We start from the raw sequence: 20,084 nt of genomic DNA, 5'->3' as shown, positions 1-20,084 counted from the left end.
GGAACATAAAAGGACGATTCTGTTATTTTCCTATTAAAAAAATAATCTGTTGCAACGCTTCTATTCAAGCAATGGAGTCTGGATAAGAGTGACTGACATGAGCCTAAGATTCTATTCATCTGATACCACACTGTCTCTATCGACAGAGAGTGTAAAAAGCAAACCTGCCTCATCTGCAGGAACTTTCCCTGTACATGTTCACACTCCTCTCTGGTCTTGCACAGTGTTCTCTTGTGGTAGAAAGGAGAGGACTTGTGTGTTCCTTCAGACAGCTGTTTGAACAGGCCAAGCCAGCTGAGATGTTCAACACGTTGTAGGGAGATGGATACAGTCGGCTAGGTGGAGAACACGGTGAAGTTACATACTGGTAAATGAATGAGCCTTTTCATATAATTAATCAAATTGAAGCTGTCCAGCATCAAAAACGCAACCTACCTCAAGTTTCTTCTGGAATGAATCCACCTGTCTCTTTATCTCATACAATGTTGCAGGAGTCTCACCAGCCTCAAACAGGATCTTGTTCTCCAAGCCCTGCTGTCTGTGGTACAGAACATATGGCCCTCCTGACTTACAAACCTTCCTCACATGGGCAGACAGTTTCAGAACTGGCCCCAACCTTGTGAATGGTTGATTCTATATATTTTCTATATTCTTTATTCTATATTACAGTACCAGTCAAACATTTGGACACACCTACTCATTTAAGTGTTTTTCTTTATTTTTACATATTTTAGAGTAATAGTGAAGACATCAAAACTATGAAATAACACATATGGAACCAAAAAAGTGTTAAATCAAAATATATTTAATATTTAAGATTCTTCAACGTAGCCACCCTTTACCTTGATGACAGCTTTGCACACTCTTGGCATTCTCTCAACCAGCTTCACCTGGAATGCTTTTCCAATGATCTTGAAGGAATTCCCACATATGCTGAGCACTTGTTGTCTGCTTTTCCTTTTTCTTCACTAAAAATAAAGAAAACCCCGTGAATGAGTAGGTGTGTCCAAACCTTTGACTGGTACTGTATATGTTCTTTACCTTTTCTCCATGGAGGAGAGGTCAAGTCCTAGTGCCACAGCAAGCTCCACACCTGCAACATGAGGTACACATTTGATTAAAATACCAAAGTCAATATACACAGTACACATTACAGGCCCTTATGAAACAAACAAGAGTTAGAACACAATAACAATGCAAGTCTGGCACTGTCAGCCCAATCGCTCTGGTGCCATAGCACAGAATACCTAACATCTCACTGTTGCAGTCAGCAGCCACCACCTCTAGCTTATAACAGGAGTTAGGACTGTTGAGCTCCAGGCACGGGGAGATGTTGATGTTGCCCTTAGGGTTGTACAGCTTCAGAATGCCATGGGATCCCGCCTCAGCTGCCGAGCAGAACAGATCTGTAAAGTAACAAACTTCAATCAATGCTAGTTTGTCAGAGTTGGGTTTTGCAATCAAACACACAATCAGACACACACACACACACACTGCCCAGAGCTCTCTTCATAGCAGGTGAACAAAACACCACAAGCCTTTGATGTGCTCAGCATCTTGGCAAAGCTTTTAGCAATGATTTTCATACACACATAAGAGGAAATATTCTTGCCAGGGGCAGTTCCGTAAAGGAGTTATCTAAAGCTATCCCTCACACTGTGTTTAAATAGATGGCGAGAACATATTCCCAAGGAAGAACAGGGAGAAGAAAATAAGAGGGGAAAATTAGAACGGTAAAAAGACTCAAAAGATATCAATTTCAAACACAATCAATTACATTTTAGATCAATCCTATGTTGTTTGTGAGCTCCAAAGAGATTTGTCAGCATTCAAATCTAGGCAGGAGGCAGAAGTTTTGAAAGAAAATTAATTCTCATTACATTAGCATCTATTAGATGCATTTCCTTATATTTGATCATTCAATTACAGCCCTTCATGCCTGGACTCTTAAAAAAAAGTATTATTCAGAACCTTAAAGGGTTCTTCGGCTCCCATTGGAGAACCCTTGTTTGTAGCAGGTAGAAAGAACCCTTTTGGTTCCAGGTTCTACCTTGAACCAAAAAAGGTTATCCTATGGGGACAACCAAAGAACCCCTTTTTCTAAGAGTGTGTCATTGGTACTGTTTGGAAAATAATATTTTTATTATATATTCATTTATTGGAAGGGACCTTCAATAAATCCCCTTCCCTCATTAGGAAAAGGCTATATGGACAGTCCTGACATGCAAACCGATATCTAATTTCAGAAAAGTTTAGATTTAGGGTCAGGGTTAACAGTTTGGTTAAGGTTAGGGCTCATGTAAGTGTCAGTTTTAGATTTTGGTTAGTTTTTTTGCAGGTCAGCAGTGTCCTTATGAGCTCTTCCACCTCATTAGAGAAACAATGGTGAGAGACCTCCCCTCTTAACTGTGATGTATTGTAGCTCTCTGTCACGATCGTCTATAGGTGAAAGAGAGGACCAAGGCGCAGCGTGATTAGAATACATTCTTCCTTTTAATAATGAAGAACACTTAACAAACGTGACTGCTATAACACTGAGTGCAAACATGCAACATCACATAGACAATTACCCACAACCCATCTAATGCCTATGGCTGCCTTAAATATGGCTCCCAATCAGAGATAATGATAGACAGCTGTCTCTGATTGAGAACCATAGACATACCTAGACACCTACACTGAACACAACCCCATAAACTCTACAAACACCCTCGACTAGACAAAAACACACAAACATCCCCCATGTCACACCCTGACCTAACTAAAATAATAAAGAAAACAAAGATAACTAAGGCCAGGGCGTGACACTCTCGCCATAACCCTCACATCGATACATCACATCCCTTGACTCAGTTCTAAAGATGCCATATGCACACCATATGTTAGCTTTGACAAAAATTCTGTAAGTGCAGAGTGTTGATTTTAGCTGTGCCTGCGTCTCACTGTCTGTAGTGTCTAACCTGTTAGTGCCTGCTTGATGCTTCATCTCTCTCTCTCTCTATCGATATAGACTGTCTGCTTATTTTGCAATGGATCTCTCTAGTTGAGGACAGGGATTGCATGTGTTTGCCTCTTCTGATGGACTGCAGTTACGTAACTATTTTAGGTCTCATAGGCTGCGATTACACAGGCAGCCAAATTCTGATATTTTGCCCAATCATTGGTCTTTTGACCAACCAGATCAGATATTTTGCCAATAATTGGGCAAAAGATCAGAATTGGGCTGGCTATGTAAACACAGACACAGTGCTTTACTTGAGTTCTGATCCACCGTTCACTCTGGTAGAGAAGCAATGGAAGTTCTCTGTGCTTTTAACCTTTCTCTCTCTGTACTTTTTATTTCTGAGGTTTTGAGAGGTTTCTCATATCAGAGTTATTGTAATACCTGGTGTAAATTGCAATCTACATCGTCTATAGTTTTAAGTAGGCTGTAAACGTAATGCATCTTGATGTTGCATTTAAAAAAGAAAACACACTGGATATGATCAAAAACAAAATGATGTTCCAAACAACAAAGTATGAAATTTCAAATATAATTAAATAATAAGTTAATATTATTTGAATTGCCTACCTTTGACATCCTGGGTAGGTCAATCCACTGGAAACTCTGCCTGCTCTAGTCTCCCATTCACCCTGAAGTAGATTATTTTTGTTGCCATATCAGTTTTAAAGCCACTGATCAATGATGTTCTGAATTCAGTGTGACAACTTCAATTTAGTAGAGAGCCACTCCACTCCACCTCCCTCTCTTTCTCTCTCCCCCTCTCTCTCTCTCTCTCTCTCTCTCTCTCTCTCTCTCTCTCTCTCTCTCTCTCTCTCTCTCTCTCTCTCTCTCTCTCTCTCTCTCTCTCTCTCTCTCTCTCTCTCTCTCTCTCTCTCTCTCTCTCTCTCTCTCTCTCTCTCTCTCCCCCTCTCTCTATTTTACCTCATCCTCCTCCCTCTGAGCCCTCTGCCCCCCCTCTCTCTGTTCTACCTCATGCCACTCCCTCTACTCTCCATACCCTCTCTTTGATGCAACAGAAATTGTCCATGACAATTGTAATTTTTATTAACATTAGACTGCATATGATATACATTTTATTCTAAGTACATTGATGTATGGTTCCTTCCTATTTTCTTATGACAACAGCTGTTATCCAGTGGAGTTAAAGTAAAGATACCTTTATAGAAAATTACTACTTGAGTAAAAGTCTAAAAGTATTTGGTTTAAAATATACTTAAATATGAAAAGTAAAAGTATTAATCATTTCAAATTCATTATATTAAGCAAACCAGATGGCACCATTTTCTTGTTTTTTTAATTTACGGAAAGCCAGGGGCACACTCCAACACTCAGACATAATTTACAAACAAAGCATGTCGGTTTAGTGAGTCCGCCAGATCAGAGGCAGTAGGCATGACCAGGGACGTTCGGGTTGATAAGTGCTTGAATTGAACTATTTTCGTGTTAAGCATTCAAAATGTAAAGAGTATTTTTGGGTGTCAAGGAATATATATGGAGTAAAAAGTACAATATTTTCTTCAGTAATGTAGTAAAGTAAAGTACAGATATAGAAAAAACTACTGAAATAGTAATTTAAAATATTCCCACTTAAGTAGAAAGCAAGAGATGCTTTGTTATCCCTCCGGCCCATAGATGACGCTGTTTAGAAATAAGGACAACTGTAGTTGACTCAACTAACTCGTCGTTGAGTTTAGTCACGTGGGTTACTGGGCGGAAGAGAAGAAAACGTGGTCATTTGGGATCGGAACGTCGTGTTTTCTCTCTCGCGAATAGTTTTACTTCTGTTAAAATAATAAAATAAGTGTCATGACAGAAACAAAGGCACCGGCGGCCACTAAGCCGACTAAAGCTTTACTGGCTTTGAACCCTAAAGAGGAGGCTGAATTCAAGAAGAAAGTCCAGGAGGTGAAGAAGCGACCCAACAAGGTTAGTTTTCCCAAACGCATGCGACAATGCCAGTGGCCTAAAAGCTAACTACAATCCACATGTGGAATTTACAATCTAGCTAGACTGCTACAATTAAAGCATAATTCTCGTTTATTTAAAAATGTTTTACTTGTTAGTTCAATCAACCATTTGTTTTCTTAGATTGTTTCATCAAGGGATGTGCTGCTAGTCACATTAACTTGCTAAATAGTTTTTTTGATTAACTTGCTGGCTAACTAGCTATGGTTAGCTATCAAACTTGGACAGAGTATTGATGTTCTTAGTAAATTTTGGATTATGCTTTGACACATTTTACCCATTTTTCTACAGGGACACCAAATAAGTCCAGGGGTGATTTATGTTGGTCACCTTCCCACTGGCTTGTTCGAACCTCAGCTCAAATCCTACTTTGAACAGTTTGGAAAAGTCGTCAGGTTACGACTGGCCAGGAGTAAAAAGGTATCGTCGAAATCTGATCGCTGCTCTTATGAATAATATGGTGGATATTTCCAGCCTACTTACTTGTCAAAATAGAAATTACATGTTTGTCTTGACAAACATACTTTCGTATGCATATCACTTGATTCATCACAGGTTTATGGCACCGTCTGAAAATTACCTCAGGTGTACCAGTTGCCTGGGGTGAGATAACAGTGCCTACAGTATTGTGGTACGTTAAGCTTATTGCCTGCTCTGTATAGCAGTGTGATTAAACCCATGTGCCCACACTAACTTACTGTACAACCACTCATGGAAAAAATCCATTCCACTCATACATAACTATATATCATTAATTGCAAGTGAACATGTATAGAATTGATGTTATGTTAAAACCTAAATAATACATGATATGATAGACATCAGGTTGAGGGTAACCCGTTCATGGACGCTAACTACCTTTAGCGCCTACTGACGATAGTATCTTATGGCCAGAGAGCCCTGATGCGCGTTCTAAACTTTATTACGCATTTGTTGTGGTTACGGTTTTTATAAACATAAAGAACAACTTTCATATCACCCAGAAATAATTGTCTAAAAACAGCAGGTTAACTTACGGGTTACGGGTTAGTTTTCCCACACAACCATGTCGCCATGTTGTTTACGGAAGACATGCGGCCACCAGTGTCAATTAGCTATCTAGCATGTGCATGACTGGGGAGGATGTGTGGTTTGTCAACTGGAGGCGCACACAGCATATGGATCTAGCAGTCCAAAACTGCCACAGTAAGCATATATTTTTATAAACTTTTTTTCTCGCTGATATGAAAGATGAGGGTCACATGTTTTGAAAACCGCAAGCAATGATTGTCATTTCTAGAAGTTTAAACACAGCTTCAGAATTGTCGTTCACACGCAGCCAACGGTGGCTTTATCGAACTGCAGAAAACCCCATGGATAAGAGGGGGTTTCGAGAGCTAGATTGAGGGGGATCCAGTGAAAACATTTGACCTTTCTCCTCTCAGACAGGTGGGAGCAAAGGTTATGCATTTGTGGAGTTCGACTGCGACGATGTTGCCAAGATCGTTGCTGAGACCATGAACAACTACCTGATGGGCGAGAGATTGATCAAATGTAAGTTATCTGAAGAAATACGCTGCCTTTTCGCTCCTAATTTAAACCCAGAGTCATTCGTTCAGTTCTAACGTTTGCCCCTTGCTCTTGATGTCTTGTAGTTTGTGTATTTTGTGGGAGGAGAGAAGACAGATGCACTAATAAAGTTGTATTCTGTTCCACAGGTCACCTTGTCCCCGCTGAGAAAGTGCATGAGAAGCTGTTTGTGGGATCACAGAGAGAGTTTAAGAAGCCCAGGCAGCCTGCTGTGGCTCGCTACAACAAGAGACACACACCAGAGGAGGTCACGGAGATGACTGGGAGGCTACTGCGCAAAGAGTCCAAGCTCCGCAAGAGGCTGGCAGAGAAGGGAATCGACTATGACTTCCCAGGATTTGTACGTTTTGCATTTGACTCATCGGTTCAATAGATGTTTCCTTGTGTGAAATTAAAGTTAAAATTCAATACAAAAAAACAACATTTGAATGTATTGAATTTGAACCTGCATTATTGACTTGTATCCTAATCTATTGTAAACCCTTGAAGGCTTCCCAAGTGCCACAGAAGAAAAGGTTAGATGACACTGTGAATGCGTCCACGTGTAGTGAGGTAAGGACAATTCATCAGAAAATAACACGTTTTTGAATGACTACTTTGACCTACAGAATGCTTTTTTGTTGTATATAGCTATGCTTTTTGGCACATTCTGAAACTTACCTCAGGTGTACCAGTTGTCTGGGGTGAGATAACAGTGCCTACAGTATTGTGGTACGTTAAGCTTATTGCCTGCTCTGTATAGCAGTGTGATTAAACCCATGTGCCCACAATCACATCACAATATCTAACAAGTAAATGATTCTCGCACTCAGTAAGAATAATACCCACTCATTGACTTGTTATTATGCACAGTGAACATGTTCCCACCCAGAGAGATAAATCAATAGAGAGGCTGACCTCATAGAGACCCATAGCTCTGAAATTACCTGGGTATAACATCCTCTGTGTTGATATCTGTTTCCCCTCAGGATGTCACTCCAGTGTGCACCCCGTCAGTCCTGGAGAGGAGGAGGTCCATGAAGATCAACGAAGATGACAGCGACGGTGAAATCGTAATCAAGAATACACCAGCCCCCAAAAAGTCCAGAGGCAAACGTGAAAGAGCAGAGTCAGATGACGAGTGCTCCTCAGAGGAGGAGACTGAGGAGTCCTCCTTCCTAGAAGGGGGAGAAGAGCCTTCGGAGGGTGATGTGGAGTCCATTGTCAAGGAAGGAGGCGCTGATTGAACGAACGCCGACACTGACGTTGAAGGACAATAACTTGTTATAATTGCCTTGCATGTAAAGCAGAGACATTTGTACATGGTGGTTGGTTGGTCCTCTATATAATTTCCCAGAGGAGAATGGCTAATGAGCAAATGGCTGTTGGCATTTGAGTGTTAACCTACGAACCTGTATAGCGCCTCCTAAAGCCCTACAGCTATACCATAAGGTGAAATGACAAAGCAGCATATTTACTTGTTATGCCTTTGGTGGCTCGTAAATGAGGCACACCTAATTGTAAATTTAGCAAACTATGAGAAAATAACCATTATCAGTAGTTTGTTGGTGTTGCATTTGACTGGAGCCATTCAGACTAGAAATAGTGAGTTATTATTTTTCGTGTGTATGGTGACATGGGCTCATGCGGATCTTATCCATCTGCAGTAATTTTTGATTACGTTTATTTGTCAATGTGCTTTGGTAATTTGGGTTGTCAGAATAAATGGTCATGATCTGTAATACATATAAAAGCTTAACTTTGGGTTTGGATATCACATCATTGCTAATGCAATTACAGTCGTCTATGTGAAAATATCTGTAGACGCCAGAAGATGTCGCTGAAGACTAGTGGCTTATGCGTCGGTCACAACAACAGTTTGCATTGTGGTACAGCAGAAGTTCATACAGTTCCAATGGAACGCTGCGTCTGTCTTGGAAGTGTTGCAGTGCGTTCTGTGGTGCATATGTTGGATTTCTGACGTATACGTCAATCTACGCGTAGACGGCTTGACAAAAATTGTAGCAGAAGGTGACAACTTTTGTTGCACCCATCCAGATGAAACGCACTATTTTTGCGCAAACACTATTGGTCTGATCAAGGCGTTACTAGCTTGACAGGTTCAGAGCAACAGGACATGAGTCGCTTAGGTGGCTCTTGCACCATTGCGCCTCCCTTCACATAAGCTACTGAGTTGCTGTAGCACTCTCTTCAAATTTAGAAACGCTGCATTCACGCAACTATTAGCTACATCAAGGGCAATTTAATCCGCCGAAGGAAATATATTTAGGAGAGAAGTAGTGAACAGAAATGTGCATTCGCTAATTTCCAAGCGCATCCCCAGTTTGATGCGTTCGCACGTCAATACTATTCTTGTCCAGCAAACGGTATTCCGGGTGAAGACTGAAGTGCCTCGATGCTGCTCAATAATCAAAACCCGACAATATTTACAAAGACTTCAGAAATTTGTATTTTTCTTTCTGAGTATGGCATGGTAAGTAATAAGACACACATTTTCAAATGTATGTATGCTTTCATTCAGAATAGATTATCACGTTGTGTGAAGTAACGTTAGGTAACAGTAAGCTAGCTATGTGTGGTCTTACATTTAATGTTAGCTAATCAATGAAAAAGGGCTAGCGCTAGTTCAAATAACGTTACAGGGTATGTTCTGTAACGCTTGACTCGGGTCCGTAGTTGCTACAATCGTTGTCAAAATATGCGGTTGGTTTGAAAGTGTTTCCATTTAACTGTCAGTCTCTTATAGGTATTAGTGTTTTTTTTAACCAAACAGCGCTTGACTAAACAATAACTGGCAAGCACATACCTGCTGCTGTTGGCTAGCTGTCAGCCACAAGCAGATACAAAAGCTAGCTAACGTTAGCTACAGTAGAAAACTGTCCAAGGCTAACGTTACTTGTACAATAATTCAAGCTCACGGATGCTTGTCATAATTGTGTCTGTTTATTTATTGTAGGCAGCTAATCGTTTCTGCTTCTCTGTGTTTTCAGTGTAAATAACAAAATAATGGTGCGTGACAAGTCTTGCTTGTGTTGTATGACTTCTTAGGTTGTGGGTCTGACAGTCTTTGTTTAAGTAATCCTCTGTGAGTGTGCTCTGTCTATTCATGCAATCAGACAGTCCCCACAAACTGAGAACCATGATAATACAATCCGTTGTTTACATGAAATGAGTTGATATAGCATGGTCCCAAGACTCCCATGGCATGATAACGAGCATAGAAGTTAGCAAAACCACAGAGACATGGGACTAGGGTATATCACCCATACATTTAACAGATATTTCATATAAAATTGCCTATTTCGTGGTTCTTAGTTTGTGGGTAATGCCAGACTTTCTGACAGTGTAAATGTTTGTCCCTTTAGCAGTTCGGCATGTCTGACCGAACTCTGACTACAGTTGTATTGCCCAGACACAGACAAATTTGACATACTTCTGAGGATAAATATGCATTTCTTGCTGGCAGGTCACATCATACACACATCATACAAACGAAGCCGATTTGATATGATGTGTCAACATTGCAGTAGGGCATTTCCACGTGAAAGGACCCATGAGAAGCAACATCTGCAGTTCATAGGAGCATGTCAAATTGGGTGTCAAATGAAAGCTGAGTATTTTTAATATTTAAAAAATAAATAAAGGTAAATATACATTTTCCATCCTAAAAATTAGGAATAAACAAAGGCTTTATTTTCTAGTCATATACGTGAAGCTTAATCAAGAGCAGTGATGCTATCAAGAGTAGTGTGCGGCTTTCTTTTTTCTCATCTTATTCAACTGTTAACATCCACATGCAAAAAAAGATAGCTCAGATGTGCGAGTGCCTTTTAGAATTTTAGTCAAACAGATAGATGTTGTCTAAAACCTCTTTTCTATCAGAAAAAGTATTAAAAGGTATTAGAAATACATCACCACACAGTAATGTTGAAGTAAAGACCCTGTCAACTAATATCAACACTTCTCTATAGTAATTTTTTAAATAATATTTGCCTTCTGTCAGTTTAAGAAACATTGACTTGTGCATTGTAATTCTGTTAGAAAAAAAAAAACTAATTGGTAACGGAATTACTGCAGTTGAATTGGCTACAATGGGAAATCATAGTAGTCACAAACCACAGTTGGGTCACCTGCTAGTGTCCCCCCTTCCACTGGCATACTGTTATGTTCAGCTCATAACTTTTCTTTCTCTTTCTGTCATCTGGTGGTCAAAGCAAGACTGTGAAAACAGTCTGGAAAACCCCTCCCTCTCCCTCTCTCTTTCTCTGCCACTCTCGCTCTCTTTCTTCTCTCTCTCCAGTTAATGTCACCTCTCCCAGATCTTAATGACACCTACCACCTACCCTCTTTCCATTTAAGTATCCTCACCTACTGAGCACCGGACATCCATGGACGTGGAAAACTAGTTGAAATTTGGTCGGACCGCCTTGGCCAGACCAAATCTGAACCACTCATAGATGTCTATGTTTCACACGTTTGTACAGTACAGTAGAGAACAATGTAGTTCAGTACAGCACAGCAGAGTAGCGAACACTAAAGTGCAGAAATGTACTGTACTGAACATATCTACTTCACTGTACTGTAATGTACTGTGCTGTACTGTACTCTACTGTGATGTACAAACTTGTGAAACATAGATGTCTATGATTGGTTCAGATTTGGTCTGGTGCGGACCTGGTCTTATTTGGGGGCGGAGCTCTTTTGGCAAACATTTTAAAATGAAAAATCTGAGTCTGTGTCCTTTATTGTGGAATTGCCCAGTAACACACAGGGCTTGGGGGCTCAAGTGAACTCTACATTGACCCAAGTTGCCATGGCGGCAGGCTGTGTAGCATTTACAATTTGAAGACAGGAGGGTGGGATTGTGTTAACGACCTCCCTTTTTCTATTCATGACCCCAGGTCTTCCAGGGAACTAGGGACGACTAAGCTATGAAGCTCTTCCCTTCCAAACCTTCCCTGCTCTCCTTCTCCAGTTACTGTCACTTCATGAGCCTTACCCACTGCTGCTCTCACAACCATCATCTCTGCCCAGCCTGGTACTAACAGCTTGGCTGAGACTCACTTCAACACAAAGAAGAAAAAAAAGAGCGAGAGAAGAGAAGAAAACCCTCCCCAGCTGCCATCCAGACACACATGGTGCATAGCTGCCATTCCCCAGGCTCCCTCCATCCCCGCGGCCTGACCTCTAGCTAGCTCCTCGCACCCATCACACAGCCTAGCCCACGGCCTGCCCAAGGGATATAAATAGGCTACAGCCGTCCAGTGTGTGGAGCCTGCTCTTGTGTTGCCTTTTTTTTCCAGAGCACACACGCCCGGTGGGGGTCACACCCATTTGTTTTCGGTCTTCCACTGCCTGGATCAGTGGGAGCTAGTGGTGGGACCGAAGAGGGAGTGGCCGAGACCATGGAGGTAAATATCGAGTACTGTCTGGCCCAGGTGGTGCAGAAAGACCTGGGGAGGAAGGTGCAGGTGGGACAGGAGCTCATAGATTACATCCTGGATAAGGACAGGTCCCAGGATCTAGAGCAAGACCAGACAGGTCTGGACAGGATGGTGGACAGCATCGCTACCACCTGGGTCAACTGTTCCAACTTCAAGGTAAGAGGGGTGAATATGCAGCTAGATAGCTGAGAGGCATAGATATATAAAGGGCTTCATAAGAGTAGTTAGCTACTTGTTCTAATATTTCTATATTTATCATTTTGATTTGTGTGTATTGTTTTGTACTGTTGGAGCTAGGAACATAAGCATTTCGTTACACCCGCGATAACATCTGCAAAATATGTGTAAGTGGCCAATATCATTTTATTTTATTTGACTTACATGTCATCAGGGGTTAATGCAAAAAAAAAAATCCCATTACTGAAATGTAAAGCTGCAATATGTAACTTTTTGGGTGACCCCACAAAATTGAAATAGAAATGTGAGTTATAGAGCTGTCATTCTCATTGAAAGCAAGTCTAAGAAGCGCAAGAGCTGTTCTATGTGCAAAATTTCTATGCTTCCGGGTTTTAAATTGAGTATTTGCTTCTTCTACTTTCGGTTTTGTACAACAGCTTCAAACAGCTTAAAATACAATATTTTTGATTAAGGAAAATATATTTCACAGTGGTTTAGATGGTACAATGATTCTCTTCATTATACTTGCTTGTTTTGTCACAAAAAGTGAAGTTAGGCAAACTATTAGAATTTTAGCAACCAGGAAATGGTGGAGCGATTTCTGCATAGTGCATCTTTAAGTTGATCTCAGATCGATTGTCCGCGTGGCCAAGTTAACCTCCCCTTTGATTAAAAAAAGTTATGACCATTATGCTTTTGGGGGGAAAAGGATAATTTTGAAATTCCAGTCCTTTTCAATTGAAATGTTTCAATCCATATGACGGAAATCCGTCGCAGTGACTGAGAACTTTAAATCTTGCATCATTCATAAAGGGAGATATCAAAGCCACTCTGGAGATATATTGAGAGTGGTGAATGGGGATAGTGTTGTCAAGAGATGAAGATTGTGAATTGGAAAGCTAGAGCAAGGAGGAGAGGGAGGCTTTACTCTGGGGCCAGACTGTCCAATATCCTTTTGGGGATTTGTCCTCTGGCTGTTGTTGGGTTGGTAGACAGTGTAAACTAATGGCATTGATCTTGTGTTGGCATTCAAACATGTTGGTTTTCAGAGGTCAGAGGAAGTTTTCGATGTCATCCATGTTATTCAGTAAGTAAACAACATAAACAACAAATCGCTTTTCAGATACGAATTCAACATATTTTTTTGTGGGGATGACACGCTTGTTGTCTTTAAGCTCCAGATAGTTGGACTTGTGATGAATATGTATTGTGCTCTGAGAACCATAATGTTAGTGACATTAATGCTGATTTGAGGAAGCATCTTCGATAGGCGCCCTCATTAAAGGGATACTTCAGAATTTTGGCAGTGAACTCATGGGTACCATTTTTATGTCTCTGCATGCAGTTTGAAGGAAGTTGCTAACTAGCGTTAGCGCAATTGCTAACTAGTGTTAGCGCGATGACCGGAAGTATATGGTAACTGCTAGCATTCTAGTAGAGGCCATAGACTTCCAGTCATTGCGCTAGCGCTAGTTAGCATTGGATCTCAAAACTACCTCTAACTTCCCTCATTCTAGATGCAGAGACATACAAATGGGACCCATGAGTTCATCTGACTCTGGGAAAGTGAACTGCTAAAATTCCAAAGTATCCCATGAAGTTTAATGACATGAATCGACAAACCTGATTAAAACATCATTGTATTATGGGGCTGAGCTGACCCATAAGATATCCGTTCCAAAGCAGATCTTTACAGGGATAGCAGTTCAAATTCTTTCCTCCTTACTTAGCATGTTTTATAGAGCATTAAGTGGCCTATGTAATGTGCCTGAGAAAAGCAGAAGAACTTCACTGAACAGAATGGCCGCGCAATGCTTTCACACTGACATTACACCTTAACATAAACTTCATTGTTTTATAAAAAATAAAAAAAATAGCTAAGATATTCATGTAAAAATTAAAGATTGATAATCATTTGGAATTCTTCCTGGGGCATACAGGCCTATGACTTACAGTATCTAGCCCAATTGTGAGGACATCGGTAGTCCGATACGTCAGTGCTTCTATTCTATCCCATCTTTCTGTGTGGATATTTTCTTCCATTGTTTACGAAGTGATTTATTGTTGTGATACGCAGCTTATTGTATGCTTTTACCTTTTGAGATATCTATCTAGACAAAACCATACTTTTCCTGGCCTACATAGTTTAAAGTGAGTCTCAGACTTTTGTCGGCCCTGTTTTCCCTCATTGCAGTCCCTGTGTTTAGTTGCCTTTGCCCCGGGGCTCAGGCCCTCTGAGCTGGTAAACTAAGGCTAAGCGCTCCAGGCTCTTCCCTTCGCCTGCTGTTTCTGGCACGGCTAGGAAGATGGTCATTAGGGCTGTGGCACTTTGTCAGCCGGTGGGCTATCTTACACCCATCACATGGAATTTGACTGCGGTCATAACTTGTGACTGCCGGTGTGGCGGTAATATGGTCACCATTACAGCCCTAATTAGAGAGACAGACAGAGAGAGAGAGGCTTTACGCCTAATTGGAGCTGGCCAAATCAAATTTGATTTGATTTGATTGGAGCTGGCCTGATTACTGCTCAGCTGAAGGGGCTCCATAGGGGTTATGTGATGACAGAGTGAGAGGGATTCAGGGATGGGGCTCCACAGGGCCGAAGATGGTTCTCTTCACTTTTTGCTTGCAGCCCAGACTCTCCACAATCTCGTTTGTACCAATAGGCTTCTGACCTGGATCCTTCAGTGATGACACTAGTGCTCCGTCACAGGTCAAAGGGCTATGGTTCCAAAAGTCTTCCTCTTTTTCGCCACATCATTGTTTTTGTAAAATGTAGTATGCTTCTGTGTGCCTCTAAAAGCTTCATGGTGGTCACTGGTTAAATCAGGGTCAAAGGTCAGATGGGGCAGTTGGGCCATTGACAGGAAAATTTGACTCGGTCTCCATTGTCTGGTAGTGTAATGATTCTCTGCTGTGACTCTGAATGGCAGGCCAGGCAGTGCCTAGACCTTGGAGCGGAGTGTGCCTAGACGCAGACTGCAGCTGATGGGCTGAGTAATGTGGAAAGTATTTGGGTAGAGAGAGAGTGTGTGTGTGTGTGTGAATGTGTTTGTGTGGGGAGGGGACCACAGCTTTTCACTTTGAACACATTGACTGTGGTCTTCGTGGATTGTGATCCTCCTTGAAACCTAGAACTAGGACTATATCTGGTTCCGTCATCACTACAGGTCTGTGGATTGTCTTCATTGAATGGCAAGAGATCATATGTAATGGAATGAACAAGTGGTCCTATAGGCATACCCATTCCCCAACGGAACAACAGTGAATCTCTCCTACTATTCTACATATAGGCCTGCCAACAGTAACTGTCAATGCTCTACCTAAGCTGGTAATGGAGTGACGTGTGTGGAATTACTGTAGTAGTATTACTGTAGTATTACAGTAGTATTTAATCCTTCATTTGGCAGACTCATTAAGGGCTACATCTCATTAAGACTTACAGGGAGGACAGGGTCAGGGATAACAACATAGTACCGTGTCTGTCCCCTCAGCTCACAGTGGACTTCATCATGATTAATACATATGCAATGAGGACATATAGTCTAACAACCGAGGGAGAGCTGTGATCAGTTTGGTAGTAGTTGACATTTCCTTTCTTACAATGGTTTTTCTGCTGCAGTCTCCTCCATACAAGGGTGTGTCTGTATTGACTCAGCAGCCTTGCCTCACTTCAACTCTTACACATTCATGTTGTTTCTTTCCCTTTCAAGATGATACGTACAGTTGAAGTCGGAAGTTTACATACACCTTAGCCAAATCCATTTAAACTCAGTTTTTCACTATTCCTGACATTTAATCCTAGTAAGAATTCCCTGTCTTAGGTCAGTTAGGATCACCACTTTATTTTAAGAATGTGAAATGTTAGAATAATAGTAGAGAGTGATTTATTTCAGCTTTTTATTTCTTTCATCACATTCCCAGTGGGTCAGAAGTTTATATACACTCGATTAGTATTTGGTAGCATTGCCTTTAAATGGTTTAACTTGGGTCAAACGTTTCGGCTAGCCTTCCACAAGCTTCCCACAATAAGTTGGGTGAATTTTGGCCCATTTCTCCTGACAGAGCTGGTGTAACTGAGTCAGGTTTGTAGGCCTCCTTGCTCGCACCCGCTTTTTCAGCTCTGCCCACACATTTTCTATAGGATTGAGGTCAGGGCTTTGTGATGGCCACTCAAATACCTTGACTTTGTTGTCCTTAAGCCATTTTGCCACAACTTTGGAAGTATGCTTGGGGTCATTGTCCATTTGGAAGACCCATTTGCGACCAAGCTTTAACTTCCTGACTGATGTCTTGAGATGTGGATATATTGAAGCAACATTTTTCTACCTCATGATGCCATCTATTTTGTGAAGTGCACCAGTCCCTCCTGCAGCAAAGCACCCCCACAACATGATGCTGCCACCCGCATGCTTTACAGTTGGGATGATGTTCTTTGGCTTGCAAGCCTGCCCCTTTTTCCTCCCAACATAACGATGGTCATTATGGCCAAACAGTTTCTATTTTTATTTCATCAGACCAGAGGACATTGTCCCCATGTGCAGTTGCAAACCATTGTCTGGCTTTTTAATGGCGGTTTTGGAGCAGTGGCTTCTTGAGCGGCCTTTCAGGTTATGTCGATATAGGACTCATTTTACTGTGGATATAGATACTTCTCTACCTGTTTCCTGCAACATCTTCACAAAGTCATTTGCTGTTGTTCTGGGATTGATTTGCACTTTTCGCACCAAAGTACGTTCATCTCTAGGAGACAGAACGCGTCTCCTTCCTGAGCGGTATGACGGCTGCGTTGTACCATGGTGTTTATACTTGCATACTATTGTTTGTACAGATGAACGTGGTACCTTCAGGCGTTTGGAAATTGCTCTCAAGGATGAACCAGACTTGTTGAGGTCTACAATTTTGTTTGAGGTCTTGGCTGATTTCTTTTTGATTTTCCCATGATGTCAAGCAAAGAGGCACTGAGTTTGAAGGTAGGCCTTGAAATACATCCACAGGTACACCTCCAATTGACTCAAATGATGTCAATTAGCCTATCAGAAGTTTCTAAAGCCATATGATCATTTTCTGCAATTTTCCAAGCTGTTTAAAGGCACAGTCAACTTAGTGTATGTAAACTTCTGACCCACTGGAGTTGTGATTAAGTGAAATAATCTGTCTGTAAGCAATTGTTGGAAAAATTACTTGTGTCATGCACAAAGTAGATGTCCTAACCGACTTGCTAAAACTATAATTTGTTAACAAGAAATTTGTGGAGTGGTTGAAAAACTAGTTTTAATGACTCCAACCTAAGTGTATGTAGACTTCCGACTTCAACTGTATCTAGATACATGGGTTCCAATACGATACAGGAACGTGAACAATGTGAACAACAGCATGAGATGAGATATAAAAAAGCACATTTTTCTCTCAGACCCATGGCAAAAAGTGTAGAACTGCAGGAAATTAGCCTGAAAACTGTAACATTTTCTCATAGCCTCATGATCAAATGTGTAGAATATTTTCAAGTTAGCTTTAAAAAAATGATTTACGGTTGTCTGGCCGTCCAGATAACAATAACCTAGCAAATGACATAGGTTTTCATTCAACTAATTAAGCCTAATCTCACGCAAGCCATTTTATCATTTAAATATGCTGAAGGTGCCGTGCAGATGTGCAAGATCAGGAACAGCCCGCCTAACTCGTGTTGGTCAGCTTGTGAAGCTGGGCACAGTCCACAGTTTGCGTAGGCTACTGATATTGCCTAGGTCAATGACTGTCAACACAGTTACCTGCAGTTTGACACTGAACGAGAGGACGCATCAGTTGAACTGGTGATTTCGTAACGTTTGAATCTATTTTCTGACCGATGCATGCTACATTTGGATCGGTTTGGTGTCCTTGTATCTTACGCTTGTATTGGTACCTGATTCAAATGTTTACCGGTGAGTTGTTACTTCCCTAATTACCATGTAACTGTAGACCTAATGATAGTTTAGTGATATAGGTGTCTCTCTCTGCTGTTGAAAAAGATCACTCATCAAAGGGAACAGGGAATAGTATTCCACTGTCATTATTACAGCTAATTCTGAGGCTTCTTCAGCAAGATTCAACTGTGTGTGTGTCTGTTGTCTCTACACTGTGGCCTTTCAGAACATAGGCCTGTTTGCGGTACAGCGTGTTTATATTTGGCACAGTGCGTGCTGGCTCTGCTCTCCTGCTTGTCTGGAGCTGCAGTATTTCATGAGAACTTAGTTGAGGCATCCAAACTAAGGATCACGTCTTCTTCAGCAATCACCAACTGACCCTGCTAAGGATATTCTGCCCTGCTGCACTCCATCAAAACACGCTAATAATCTCCTCTACCAATCCACACCAAACTCCTGTAGCCCTGTTTATATCGACTTTGTTACCCAAAGCAGCAGCTGACCTCACGCAGATTCAATAGGTCAGGAAAAAAATACCCAAGCTCAGCAAAAAATAAACCTGTGCTCTAGCCCTTGTCTCACATTTGACCCCTTATAAATCTATGCAGGATAGGGCTACTGTCTGTGTTACTTCTCTCAGCCATCAATCTGCCACTCACACAATATAGCACACTGCAGCCCAGGGAAACCAGGTGAGCTGAGCAGTCTCTCTGACCAAATCAATGACCTCACAGAATCAGCTGTTTGATGAGGCTTGAAGAAATCAGTCAGACAACACTGCCTCAATGTCTCCACTCAGCCTCCATACCTCTCATAGCCTCCCCATGCCTCAGTGGAGGGTTCAGCCTGCTTATCTTTCTCTCTCACTCTCCTTCTCTGTCCCAGTCTTTCTCCCTCTCTGTCTGGTTCAGAAACACCTCAGCAGGAAGCCTGTCTCTCTCGGGATTTGGGCTGAAGTGTTGTCTGTGAGTCAGTGTACACCGAGGCATAGAGCGCTGTGATACTGAGCTATACCGAAATGCCTGCATGGGAAGACTATGGGCCCTGGTCAAAAGTAGTGCAATATATAAGGAATATGGTGCGATTTGTGACAATAATCCTGGGTGTTTCTCAATATGCATACTTCCGTGCTCCACATGCTCATGCTCTGAGTGCATTCTCCGACGACATTCTCTTGAGTACGTTCTTGTGAAAATGAGAGTGTGGAGAACGCATAAAACCTTACATTTGAGAAGCACTCGCTCTCCCCCTACTGTATTACCTCACGCTTCACCTCATTCACTGAACGTTTTTCCAGCCAGGACAATGGCAACAATAGACAAAACAAAATATACACAAAGCAAATGTTTTACTTCATTTATATCAGCTAGCTATATGTGAATCGTAATAATGTAGCTAGCCAGATAGTTTAACAGTCAAAAATGACATAAAACGAATATTATGCAAGATAGATGTAAATTATTTGTGGGTAGCTACCTAACATTTCTTTGTGGCTATCAGTTAGACGTATTGACTTATTATGGGCTTGTGATCTTCAGTACGTAGGCAGGTGAACATGACAAAATTAACACAGCATGTATTTATTAACGTATCAAGATAAAATATTGTAGTCAGGCAACATACTGTATGAGATGTGAATAGGCAACATTCCATGCTGAAGTCAGTGTATTTTCTTTCTCTACAGCTCAAATAATGGCCACCATTGATTTTAAGAAATGTTGCGTAATTCTTTACATGGCTGCTTCATATTTCTTTGTGACTGTATTGTTTACTGTAAACATTTTTGGTTTTATTTCACTTTTGTTAATGATCTATTTCACTTGCTTTGGCAATGTAAACATATGTTTCCCATGCCAACAAAGCCCTTAAATTGAATTGAAACTTGAATTGAGAGAGAGTTGCTGGCTGGTGTATTCCTGTCCTCTGGTTGGTTTAGTCCTGTGTGTCATTCTCACTGTCTCTCTGTCCTCGGAGGATGATGACCATTGGCCAGAAGAGGACAGTGGACAAGACAATG

General features: G+C 41.3%; 2 protein-coding genes, 1 long non-coding RNA gene and 2 other non-coding genes across 32 annotated transcripts in view; 4 read left to right on the top strand and 1 right to left on the bottom strand.

Moving 5' to 3' along the window:
- Window positions 1-174: 174 nt before the first annotated feature.
- LOC129816585 (uncharacterized) lies at window positions 175-3,755 on the bottom strand. Its single transcript, XR_008753578.1, has 6 exons — window positions 3,572-3,755; window positions 1,248-1,406; window positions 1,042-1,093; window positions 843-968; window positions 436-538; window positions 175-335 (listed from the first exon to the last, which is right to left on the bottom strand). It is a non-coding gene; the product is annotated as an uncharacterized LOC129816585 (long non-coding RNA).
- A 948-nt stretch (window positions 3,756-4,703) lies between these two features.
- Window positions 4,704-8,281, top strand: nifk (nucleolar protein interacting with the FHA domain of MKI67). The gene is made up of 6 exons (XM_055871256.1): window positions 4,704-4,930; window positions 5,261-5,389; window positions 6,394-6,502; window positions 6,667-6,878; window positions 7,028-7,090; window positions 7,507-8,281. The coding sequence occupies exons 1-6, from the start codon at window positions 4,811-4,813 to the stop codon at window positions 7,762-7,764; spliced, it is 891 nt and encodes a 296-aa protein (XP_055727231.1). The 5' UTR covers window positions 4,704-4,810; the 3' UTR covers window positions 7,765-8,281.
- On the top strand, window positions 5,534-5,661 carry LOC129817074 (small nucleolar RNA ACA64). The gene has a single exon (XR_008753661.1). It is a non-coding gene; the product is annotated as a small nucleolar RNA ACA64 (small nucleolar RNA).
- LOC129817075 (small nucleolar RNA ACA64) lies at window positions 7,183-7,310 on the top strand. Its single transcript, XR_008753662.1, has one exon. It is a non-coding gene; the product is annotated as a small nucleolar RNA ACA64 (small nucleolar RNA).
- Window positions 8,282-8,482: 201 nt separating the features above from the next.
- Window positions 8,483-20,084, top strand: part of LOC129816583 (CLIP-associating protein 1-A-like) — a 124,012-nt gene continuing 112,410 nt past the window's right edge. For 6 of the 28 annotated variants that reach the window (XM_055871239.1, XM_055871234.1, XM_055871245.1 and 3 more), the window contains exons 1-2: window positions 8,487-9,011; window positions 11,440-12,138. In XM_055871239.1, coding sequence (XP_055727214.1) covers window positions 11,944-12,138 — 195 coding nt within the window. In that variant the 5' untranslated portion in view covers window positions 8,487-9,011; window positions 11,440-11,943. Of the gene's footprint in view, window positions 9,012-11,439; window positions 12,139-20,084 lie in introns of all 28 variants that reach the window. The other 22 variants (XM_055871225.1, XM_055871227.1, XM_055871233.1 and 19 more) reach the window with 8 other exon arrangements.

The sequence above is a fragment of the Salvelinus fontinalis genome, chromosome 19 (assembly GCF_029448725.1).
Source record: "Salvelinus fontinalis isolate EN_2023a chromosome 19, ASM2944872v1, whole genome shotgun sequence".
Lineage (NCBI taxonomy): Eukaryota > Metazoa > Chordata > Actinopteri > Salmoniformes > Salmonidae > Salvelinus > Salvelinus fontinalis.
The sequence above is the reverse complement of the archived record's forward strand: the minus strand, read 5'-3'. Positions and strand labels throughout refer to the sequence as shown.